This window comes from Dama dama, chromosome 8, assembly GCF_033118175.1.
Source record: "Dama dama isolate Ldn47 chromosome 8, ASM3311817v1, whole genome shotgun sequence".
Taxonomy (NCBI): Eukaryota; Metazoa; Chordata; class Mammalia; order Artiodactyla; family Cervidae; genus Dama; species Dama dama.
In genome coordinates this window covers 42,241,597-42,252,076 of record NC_083688.1, presented here as the reverse complement: position 1 = coordinate 42,252,076, position 10,480 = coordinate 42,241,597, and the positions used below count along the sequence as shown (strand labels likewise).

The window sequence follows — 10,480 nt, the reverse complement described above, 5'->3', positions numbered from 1 at the left end:
TGGTGTCAAGACTCCTTTGGGAGGCTTCCCTGGTAGCTTAGTTGATAAAGATTCTGCCTGCAGTGCGGGAGTCTCTGGTTCAATTCCTGGATCAGGAAGATCCCCTTGAAAGGGATAGGCTACCCACTCCAGTATCCTTGGGCTTCCCTGGAGGCTCAGACAGTAAAGAATCCATCTTTAATGGAGGAGACTTGGGTTTGATTCCTGGGTTGGGAAGATCCCCTGGAGGAGGGCATGGCTAAACTTCCAATATTCTTGCCTGGAGAATCTCATGGACAGAGGAGCCTGGTGGGCTATAGTCCATGGGGTCGCAAAGAGTTGTTCACAACTGAGCAACTAAGAACAGCACAACAGACTCATTCTGTCTTTAACATAAGGGCTCAGAGGGCCAGAAGCTTAAGCAGTTCTGGGGGGTGTCAATGAAATAAATTGGGTGGCAAAAGATGCCTAGACGATTAGATAAAACTGGGACCTAGGGGGACTCCTGCGCTCCAGGAAATTCTCCAAGTCTCCACTTATCCTCAAAGTGAACAAGAAGCTTCAGTTTCAAATTGAGTGCATTTTCCATCCATGGATTGGCTTGTTTTGTTCAGTTTTACTTTGAGTGTTTGAGGTTATCTCTTCGACGTAGCAGCTAAACCCACGGCTTCCTTTCTCGTAAAACCAAAACAAAAGGGCTAGAAATTCATGTGCCTCCTGTGTGTGCACATGTGTAGTACATGCCTGGGATCAAAGCCAGCTATATAAAGTCCTTGATTCTGTGTGGGTTCAAACACATTTCAAAGCTTCAGGATCCTGAAAGTTTTTGCTCTGCTTCCTGAAGACCTGAACAACCCATAAAGTCATGGCTTGCTCTGGATTCCAGAGTCACGGGACTTGGCGGGCATCTCAGACCTGGCCCTGTATTGCCCTGTTTTTTCTTCTCTTCATTCCTGTTTTCTCTAAAGGTGAGTGAGGCTTTTGGAGCATGAAGGTGGAGGAGGTGTTTCTCTCACTGGGTTTCATTTCTTTTCTCAGTCAAGGGCAGAGATTTACAGCAAAGCCAGAAGCTAAAGGTGAGACTCCAGTCTCCTGGTTTGGGCAGCTCTGTATTCCAAGGCAGGCAAGGGACAGCCGGAAGGAGCAAACCAGCAGAGACACAGATAGTAACAGCTTACTGGGCATGGGGTGGAAGCTTAATGAATACTTGTGAGTTAGTCTGGGAGACAGGAGAAAGTTCAGGCGCTTCTATAAGACTGGAAGAAAATACTGTAACGGTAAGTGATGTCAGAGGGAAGAGAGACCGTCCTAAATCCATTTGGGCTTGGACTCAGGATTAGCTCAAGGTTTCCTTTTTAAAGAACATTGATTGAAGCAAATTATGAGATGTTTCTTTCCTATCAATTCAAGGTTTTAGGGTCCTCTGATTCATTTTTATAAACAAATGAGCTTGCTTGTTTAAAATTGCAGCTTTCTTTACTCAATGCAAGGTTTTAAGCTCCAATTAGTCAATTCTATAAACTAGTTAGCTAATAATTATTTTTAAAATGAAGCAGTTTGAAGTAGTAAAACAAAAAAAGGGAAGAAAGAATGAAAGAATAAAGGAATGAATGAAAGAAAGGGCCATAGGTCTGTTTGGCATAAGATACTTAATTGTTACCTGACTTATCTCTGAACTTTAGGGGCAGGTTCCCCAGTGTTCAAATAAAATAAAGCCCTTTAAATGCTGATACTGGGTTTGTTACATGGTGTACAATGGTGATCTTTTCTGATAAATTTCTGCCTTCTATCCCTGTAGACCTCGGTTGAAAAACTATGTGGTGTGTACAAAGTAGAGGCTCAAAAGATATTTGCTTATTTAATTTTTCCTGTATAAGAAGTATTCACATATTTTCTTATTTTACATGTTTTGAGTATGTAGAGGTTAAATACCCAGAGAAACAATCAAATTAACTTTTAAGAAAATTTATCTCAACCTATACCTGGTATCCTCTCCTGGTGGATATTGGAAAATGAAGTGTGTCCAGATTTAGTGGTGATAATTGGAAGCTTACCTTGGGGGAGGGCAGGAAACTTGGTCTTCTTTAGGTTTAGAGTCAACACAACAAATGGGCAGCATATAATGCACAAAAATTCCTTTAATACAGGGCAGAATTTAAGTACTATGGTGGAGTTGTTATAGTACAGAGGATGCTCAGAGGGCATCTCTGGTAGACAGAAATGAGAGCTGAGAAAGAAAACTGTTGTCTGGCCAACCAGGGTTGCTGCATTAACCATGGCAATGGCCACTGACATATTATTCTCTCTTCTGGGTATCCATACAGGTGTTTGGGGGAAAGACTAGTACTTTCAGTATAAAGGAAGAGGTGTCTGGAAACTCAGACTAGAGTGGTAGGTTCAGTTCAGCTCAGTTCAGTCACTCAGTCGTGTCTGACTCTTTGCAACCCCATGAATCGCAGCACGCCAGGCCTCCCTGTCCATCACCAACTCCTGGAGTTTACTCAAACTCATGCCCATCGAGTCGGTGATGCCATCTAGCCATCTCATCCTCTGTCGTCCCCTTCTCCTCCTGCCCCCAATCCCTCCCAGCATCAGGGTCTTTTCCAATAAATCAACTCTTTGCATGAGGTGGCCAAAGTATTGGAGTTTCAGCTTCAACATCAGTCCTTCCAATGAACACCCAGGACTGATCTCCTTTAGGATGGACTGGTTGGATCTCCTTGCAGTCCAAGGGACTCTCAAGAGTCTTCTCCAACACCACAGTTCAAAAGCATCAATTCTTCGGTGCTCAGCTTTCTTCACAGTCCAACTCGCACATCCATACATGACTACTAGAAAAACCATAGCCTTGACTAGACGGACCTTTGTTGACAAAGTAATGTCTCTGATTTTTAATATGCTATCCAGGTTGGTCATAACTTTCCTTCCAAGGAGTAAGTGTCTTTTAATTTCATGGTTGCAATCACCATCTGCAGTGATTTTGGAGTCCCCCAAAATAAAGTAAGCCACTGTTTCCACTGTTTCCCCATCTATTTCCCATGAAGTGATGGGACCAGATGCCTTGATCTTGGTTTTCTGAGTGGTAGGTTAGGATCAGGTTATAGAGACAGTGAGTGTTATTTACTTTATTTGATTTTGCCGTCAACGGCTCAGGGGTCAAAGAATCCACTTGACAATGCAGGAGACGTGGGTTTGGTCCCTGGGTCAGGAAGACCCAGGAGGAGGGCCTTTTGCCATTTCCTGGAAGAGGAAATGGCAACCCACTCCAGTATTCTTGCCTGGAAAATCCTATGGCTAGAGGAGCCCAAAGGACTATAGTGTGTGGGGTTGCAAAGAGTCAGACATGACTTAGCAACAATAACCAAGTGTATCAGGCATGATAAGGTTTGGAGAGAATGAGTTACATGATTTCATCCAAGTTTTGAGTGTCACTTGTATGATGGGTGGACTAGAAAGGGGCTGAGTTACTTACAGGAAGGTAATTGGTCATGAAGCCATCATTTTTTATATGATGTGAGTCCTTTTGTATAGAAAGCTGGCCTTCCTTCTCCTGTAGAAGCTAGAAGACAAAGGAGAAAGGAATATAAGGTGTTCAAGTGAAGGAGAGAGTGTGGAGGAAGGGGTGATGGCAGTGGCAGGGGAAGCCCGTAGAAGTGAATGGCAGGGTTGCCTCAGCCTACAGAGGAAACGACCCGGTGCCCTCCCTCTGCGGCTTCCTCCATTGAGCAGCATCCTTCACTCTGTGGTGATAATGCAGGGAAGGGGGGGTGGCCAGCACGTGAGCCAAGGCTCGGCTCCCCGTGGGCAATCAAGATCCAGGGCCAGGTCGACGTAGGCAGAGGTAATTGAGGTGTACTTTGAGAGGTAAGGCAAGATTCTTGACCTCAGCCTCCAAAATTTCCCCTACTACAGCTCTATTATAACTTTAGAATACCAGAGTTGGAAGGCACTGTGATGTCATCTGATCTAAACCCCTCTTTTGCATGGGAGGGAAAATGATGGCTATGAGGCAGGTGCAACTTTCCCCAAACCACGCATTTCATGGAAGAGCCAGCCCTTCTGTTTGTCACATCGGTGTTCTCATTGCCACAACCAGCTGCCTTCCAAAAACTGTTTTCCAGTAAGGAAGCACCTTTATGGAAGAGAAGCCAGAAGGCAGCAAGAGATGGAGGGGGCACTCGGGTGGATGGAAGAGGGGAGGGGTGGGGAGGGTGATGGGTTTGTTGATGGGGGAGAGAAGAGTTGACAGATGAAGCTGGGGGGGTGATCAGAGATCAACTTCACCCTGCCCAAGGGTTTGCCTAGACCTGGTGGTGGGTGAGCTTGAGTTCATTGATTTCCCTTTGGTTTTCCCACATTAGGGATGCACGTGACCCAGCCTCCAGTGGTGCTGGCTAGCAGCCGGGGTGTTGCCAGCTTCCCGTGTGAATATGAGTCTTCAGGCAAAGCTGAAGAGGTCCGGGTGACAGTGCTGCGGAAGGCAGGCAGCCAGGTGACCGAAGTCTGTGCTGGGACCTACATGGTGGAGGATGAGCTAACCTTCCTGGATGATTCCACTTGCATCGGCACCTCCAGAGGAAACAAAGTGAACCTCACCATCCAAGGGCTGAGGGCTATGGACACTGGGCTCTATGTCTGCAAAGTGGAGCTCATGTACCCGCCGCCCTACTACGTAGGCCTGGGCAATGGAACCCAGATTTATGTCATTGGTGAGCATCACTGACCGACACTTTTTGCATTGCTGTCTCTTCTTTGCCATGCAAACAGATTTGCCCCTTGATTTTGGGTTGTTCATGTTTAGGATTGTGGGAATTCTCTTTAAGAGTTCTCTGGCACAGACATGAACAAATGTATGGACACCGAGAGGAGAAAGAGGCGGGTGGTAGGATGAATGGGAGACTGAGATCAACATATACACTCGCTGGATATTATGTATAAAATAGGTAACTAATGAGAACCTACTGCACAGCTCGGGGGCCTCCACTCAGTGCTCCCTAACCCTAACCCTAACCCTAACCCTAACCCTAACCCTATGGTGATCAAAATGGGAAGGAAACTAAAAAAAACAGGGATATATGTATACATATAGCTGATTCACTTTGCTCTACACTTGAAACTGGCACAGCATTGTAAAGCACCTCTACTCCAATAAAAATTAATGAGAAAAAGAATTCTCTGGCATACCATGTGGTAGTCCTGCTTAGTATGGATGGTGAGACAACAGCTTTCTGACTATAAAATAAGTCGAGGAAGGTGCCTTTCCTCCACGCAGGCTGGGGGCACTCACTCCGGAGTGATGGCCAGCATGAAATCTGGCCTTGGCCTTTGATCTGAAACTCCTAGCCAATTAGCCCCAAGGCACAGACTTACCTGGGGGCCAGTGATTCTATCTGGGGTGGACATCAAGGTTTGGCAGCTTGAACTTATTCCTTTTCTCACCAGTGCTGGGTAGTAGGGCCCTAGAATTTAGAAAGCATCTCAGGGACGCTCTGCTTTGTTCTCTATTGCAGATCCAGAACCGTGCCCGGATTCTGATTTCCTCCTCTGGATCCTGGCAGCACTTAGTTCAGGGTTGTTTTTCTACAGCTTCCTCATCACAGCTGTTTCTTTGAGCAAAATGGTGAGCGCAATGCGGGCAATGCCCCATCCTTGGTCGGGATGCCTTTAGTGACGATAACTGACCAGGTGACACTGTTGAGTCGAGTTCTCTTGAGATGAAGCAATAAATGAAGAAGAGCAAGGACAGTGGTAAAGAGCACACTGGAACCCTTGGCACTGGCCTTTGAGGTTTCAGGATGACTAATATTTTAGATGAGTGTGTTTGACATTGAATGTTTGTGTGCTTTTGCACAAGGTTTCAGTTTGAGTAACTGTTTGAATAACACGGGGCAGCTGTTTTGCTCTTTATCTCCATGACAATTGTACTTGAGTTTTTATAACCTTGAAACCCAAAATGAGGTTGGGCAAAATGTTGCTGGAGAAGATCACCTGGGTGGTTAATGTCCCCCACTTCACCTGGAAGCCATCTCTCTGCGGCCCACTACTTGAGCCTTTCTTGTCTAAGCTGTAGGCGTCCACATAATCCCTGTCCAGGGTGCCCTGTTACCCAGTCTGCCTGACTGGCAAGTCCACCCTCCTCTCCAGCACAGTAAAGGAGAACCCAGTTTTTATTTACTGCAGCTGTTGTAGAAGAGACAGACGTATGGAATCAGTCCTCCTGTCACAATTCCTCTCTGATAGTCACTTTCAGCCTCCTTTGCCTTTGGCTGGCTTTGCCATCACAAACCTTCTCTCCCCTTCCTCTATCCCTCCCTCACCTCTTTCACTCACTTCCTCCCTGCATCTTTCCCTCCCTCACCCCCACACACTATTCCCAGATCCTCTATAATCTGTTCTGTTGCAGTAGCTTCTTTCTACCTCATTTGCTGCAAACTGCCACACAGACTAGTAGATTAGACCTCGGTTTACTGAGGTGATAAAAACTGGAAATCAGTGTGGACAGAGAAAAAACTAATCAAAAGTATATGAGGTAAAAAAAAAAAAAAAAAGTATATGAGTAGAGATGAGGAATACAGTTCTCAAAGAGAATAATTGAAGTTTATTATCTTATCAAGCTCATCCCCTGACAAACAAGATCCAGTCAATTATCATAGGCATTTTGGAAGTTCTTTCTAAAGCTTTTTCAGAGTTTCTTTCTTTTATCTCCCAGTCAGGGAAAATGATTTCTATTTTATGTCAATAGCACAGGGTTATTTACACAAAATGAATTTTAATAGATGAATCAAGAAAATCTCCTGAGGCTTATAATTTTGCATGTTGTGAACATCCATTTTTCAGTGGGGGTAGGGACCCAATATTTGTTGAATCCTCTTATAGTTAGAGGTGGCTTCTGTATTCCTCAGTACTAATGATTGTTTCTTTTTATGTTTGGCAGCTAAAGAAAAGAAGCCCTCTTACTACAGGCGTTTATGTGAAAATGCCCCCAACAGAGCCAGAATGTGAAAAGCAATTTCAGCCTTATTTTATTCCCATCAATTGAGAGGCCATACTGGAGAAAAAGGACTATTTTCTAATTTGTAAGAGCTGAGGCAATTCTAAGTTTTTGCTGTCCAGCTATTTTTGTTTGTTTGTGTTTTTGGGGGGATTCATCTCTGTTATAAAGCAGGATGCAGATCCCCAATTCAGCATACTACTATTAAAAGGGAAGGAGCAGAAGGACAGAGCCAGGCTGGCTCTGTCACATCTGATCCAGTTTTAGTAGAGGCATCACGTGGGAGCGTTATGGGGAAGCAGCATTACGACGTAGGGTCAGGAACAAAAGTTAGGGAATAGTACCATCCCAAGAAAGCAATGAAAGAAGGAGGGGAGAGGATGGTATTGTACACATCTTGTATTTACCCGTGGGATGTTTTTAGCTGAAATGTCTTTAAGTAAAATACTTATGCTGTGTTATTTTTCTTAACAAATATATAATTATGTGAAGACTTTAAAAATACTCACATGGCTATATTTTAGTCAGTGATTCCAAAGGTTGTATTGTAACAATATGTATTTTTTTTATTTGATAGTATTGTGCATGGGGACCACATGTGCTTCTGTGTATTTGCTGACTGTCTGAATAGAAACACTAGATCGCAGTGTCTTCCCACCATGGGTTCCGGGGAAGTTTTATGGTAGAGACTCAGGACACTAATATGCTGGGTAGAGTACAAGGTCATGTGCCAACTGGCTTGGAAACCAGATAAGGTCATAGCTGATTCTTGCAGACATGTGGGCTGCATTGGTGGTGACATGTGCTTTGGGCTTTTATGCAAGCTCCTTTCCCTTCCTTTAACGAGGAAGCCAAAGCAGGTGGTATCTGAGTTAATTTGATGGAATATCATCGTTGTGGAGAAAACGGCTCATTTCAGGAGTCTTGTGGGTATGAACCTCAAGGAAGCTCCAATTCCACTGGGCCCCAATTCTTTACGCATGGTTAATGCAACAGACAGGAAAAAGCAGCAAATAGCAAAACAGGGTGCAAAGGTCTCTGAAAACTAACACTGTTGGTGTTTTTTAACTTGATATTTTCCATGAAAATGCAACAACATGTATATTATTTTTAATTAAATAAAAATCTGCAGTGGTCATTTTCCAGAGTTGTTTTTAACCTTTCTTAGATGTGAGTATTGTGTTTATTTTTGATTGATTCAGTCAGTACTTGGTTGACTCTCCAATATTAGGAAGACCGGGAACAAATTAAAAAAAAACCCAAAAGGCAAATCGTGCTTCACGAATCAGCTGTCCACCAACACTTTACCTGCAAGCCTCTCTTGAAAGGAATTCATCCTTTGTCTTTTTGATTTCTTCCTCACTGTTTGGGATATGAAGCAGCTCTCACAGCTCCAGCAGCCCTTGATAAATCACACAGCATTCTCTTTAGCACAGGTTTCTCACCTCCTCTTTCTCACCCAGAACTTTCTCAACTCTACTGAAACATGGATTACAGTTGCCATGGCAACTCCATTGTTGTCAACCCCGCAGCCATTTTGCTCTGCTTCTGTGGTAAACGATCTTTCCCTTGTGGCTTCCAGATGGACTCGTTCACACACGTGAGGAACACAGCCCCTCTGTGATTCTTGGTTAACCAGTATGTCGACTCAGCCTGCTTGGTTTCCACTTAAGGTTTCTCATTCTTGACCTCCACATCCTGTTGTTGCTTTCTGCAATCATTCTCAAAGTGGCCAGGGACCACCTATAATTGAATCAACCAGGTCACTTATAAAAAGTGCTGATTCAAGTGCTTAATCTTAGATGCACTGAATCAGAATCTGCAGGCTGTGGGCCCAGGAGTTTGCTCTCCCAACAAACTCCCCAGTGCTTCTTAGATCCATCACGTTTTGAGGATTGCTGTCTAGGCAGCTCTCTCTCTTGCTCACTATTTATGTGCTCAGTCATGTCCGACTCTGCGATCCCGTGAACTGTACCCCACCAGGCTCCTTTTGCTCACTCTGTGCTCTTTTATCCAAGCAAGTGCTAACAAATAAATGAAAAAGCACATAGTGAGCATTTCAGAAAGATTCATTAAATAAAAAGGAATAGGTCTTCCAAATATGGTAATAGCACTTAACTACAGTAAGCTCCTAGGGCTTCCCTGGCGGCTCAGTTGGTAGAGAATCCACCGGTAATGCAGGAAATATGGGTTCTACTCCTGGGCCAGGAAGATCCCCTGGAGAAGGGCATGGCAACCCACTCCAGTACTCTTGGCTGGAGGCCTCCAGGGACTGAGGAGCGTGGCAGTTAGAGTGCAGAGGCTCGCAGAGTTGGCCACGTCTGAATTGACTGAGTACAGCACGCATGGAGCAAGCGCCTACTTTGTAGAAGACTGTTCTTTTTTATTTCTTGGTCTTCGGTTGGAAGCCATGAAGAAACACACAGTTTAGGAGCGCCAGTGAATAGCTTATTACCATTTTTGCTCCTCCAAGTCTTTAGAGAGATCATTTTTCTCCATAGTTGACAGATCTAAATGACAGAGGTCTTCAGGGATGTCTCAGGCGTTTTTCAGACATAAGCCTAATATCTTCTTTACCCAAGCCTAATATCTCCTCTACTATTATCTGAAATTCTACTATTGAGTTAAGCATTGCTTTCTTCACTCAGTCTCAATTTTGAAGAGATAAAATACTCTTTAACTCAAAGAAGTTTCTCCTATGACAGAAGAAATGGGCAAGAAAAGGATCAAGGTCCTGGGGAAGCCCAAAGACTCCACTCATCCCAAGGAGACTTGGTCCACCATGGAGGGAGAGCCTGGGCATGGTGCCTCTCCTCCTGGAACCACTAGTCTCAGGTAGGAATCTGGAGATGCGGGGAGCAGGATACAGCTACCAGGGGTTGCCTGGGTCAACCCCAACTCTTACCAGTCCCTAGCACACACCTCTGCTCATCTCCCTTCTTCCAACATGGTACTCTCATTTCTGCCATGTCCCATTTCCCTATTGCTCACCCCTAAATATCTTTATCCCTCATTTTTGCGTCTATAAAGATTCATCTCAGATTCCGCTCCCTCCATCAGATGTGCTGACGCTTCAAACATACATGGATTTTTTCCCCCTTCTGTTTCATAGCTACCCTCAGTTTCATCTCTAATCATTTCAAATGTGAATGTCTTTCCTCCCTAGCCTGGGTGGGAACTTCTCCAAAATAGGCATCATCACAGCCTTAAGCACATGGTAGATGCTCAAATAAATGTACTGGTGAGTTGAGGACATCTGGGGTGATGGGAGGGACATGTCTTCTATGTGGAACCTGGTCGTGCTTCTGAAGGTGGCTTCAGCATAATCTGTTTCCTCTTTGACCAACAGAATTATGTGTAGGTCAATCTAATAATATTTCTCAGTTTAAATCTTTAAGGCTCTGGAATGTGAGCTCCTGCTGGCTCCTCTGCCCCACACATTCTACTTTTATCTCAATCTAATCGTCCAATGTTTTTTGGTGTGTGTGGGGGGATGGAAGATGAATTCTC

The 10,480-nt window shown here is 44.5% G+C and overlaps 1 protein-coding gene across 2 annotated transcripts; it reads left to right on the top strand.

Annotated features, from left to right (window-relative positions):
• The first annotated feature begins 711 nt into the window (after nucleotides 1–711).
• On the top strand, nucleotides 712–8,091 carry CTLA4 (cytotoxic T-lymphocyte associated protein 4). 2 transcript variants are annotated; one of them, XM_061148950.1, is made up of 4 exons: nucleotides 712–947; nucleotides 4,341–4,688; nucleotides 5,490–5,599; nucleotides 6,914–8,088. In XM_061148950.1, the coding sequence occupies exons 1-4, from the start codon at nucleotides 845–847 to the stop codon at nucleotides 7,016–7,018; spliced, it is 666 nt and encodes a 221-aa protein (XP_061004933.1). In that variant the 5' UTR covers nucleotides 712–844; the 3' UTR covers nucleotides 7,019–8,088. The 2 variants fall into 2 exon arrangements, with proteins under 2 accessions (XP_061004933.1, XP_061004934.1); XM_061148951.1 differs by lacking the exon at nucleotides 5,490–5,599 and having other exon boundaries at nucleotides 6,914–8,091.
• Nucleotides 8,092–10,480: the final 2,389 nt, after the last annotated feature.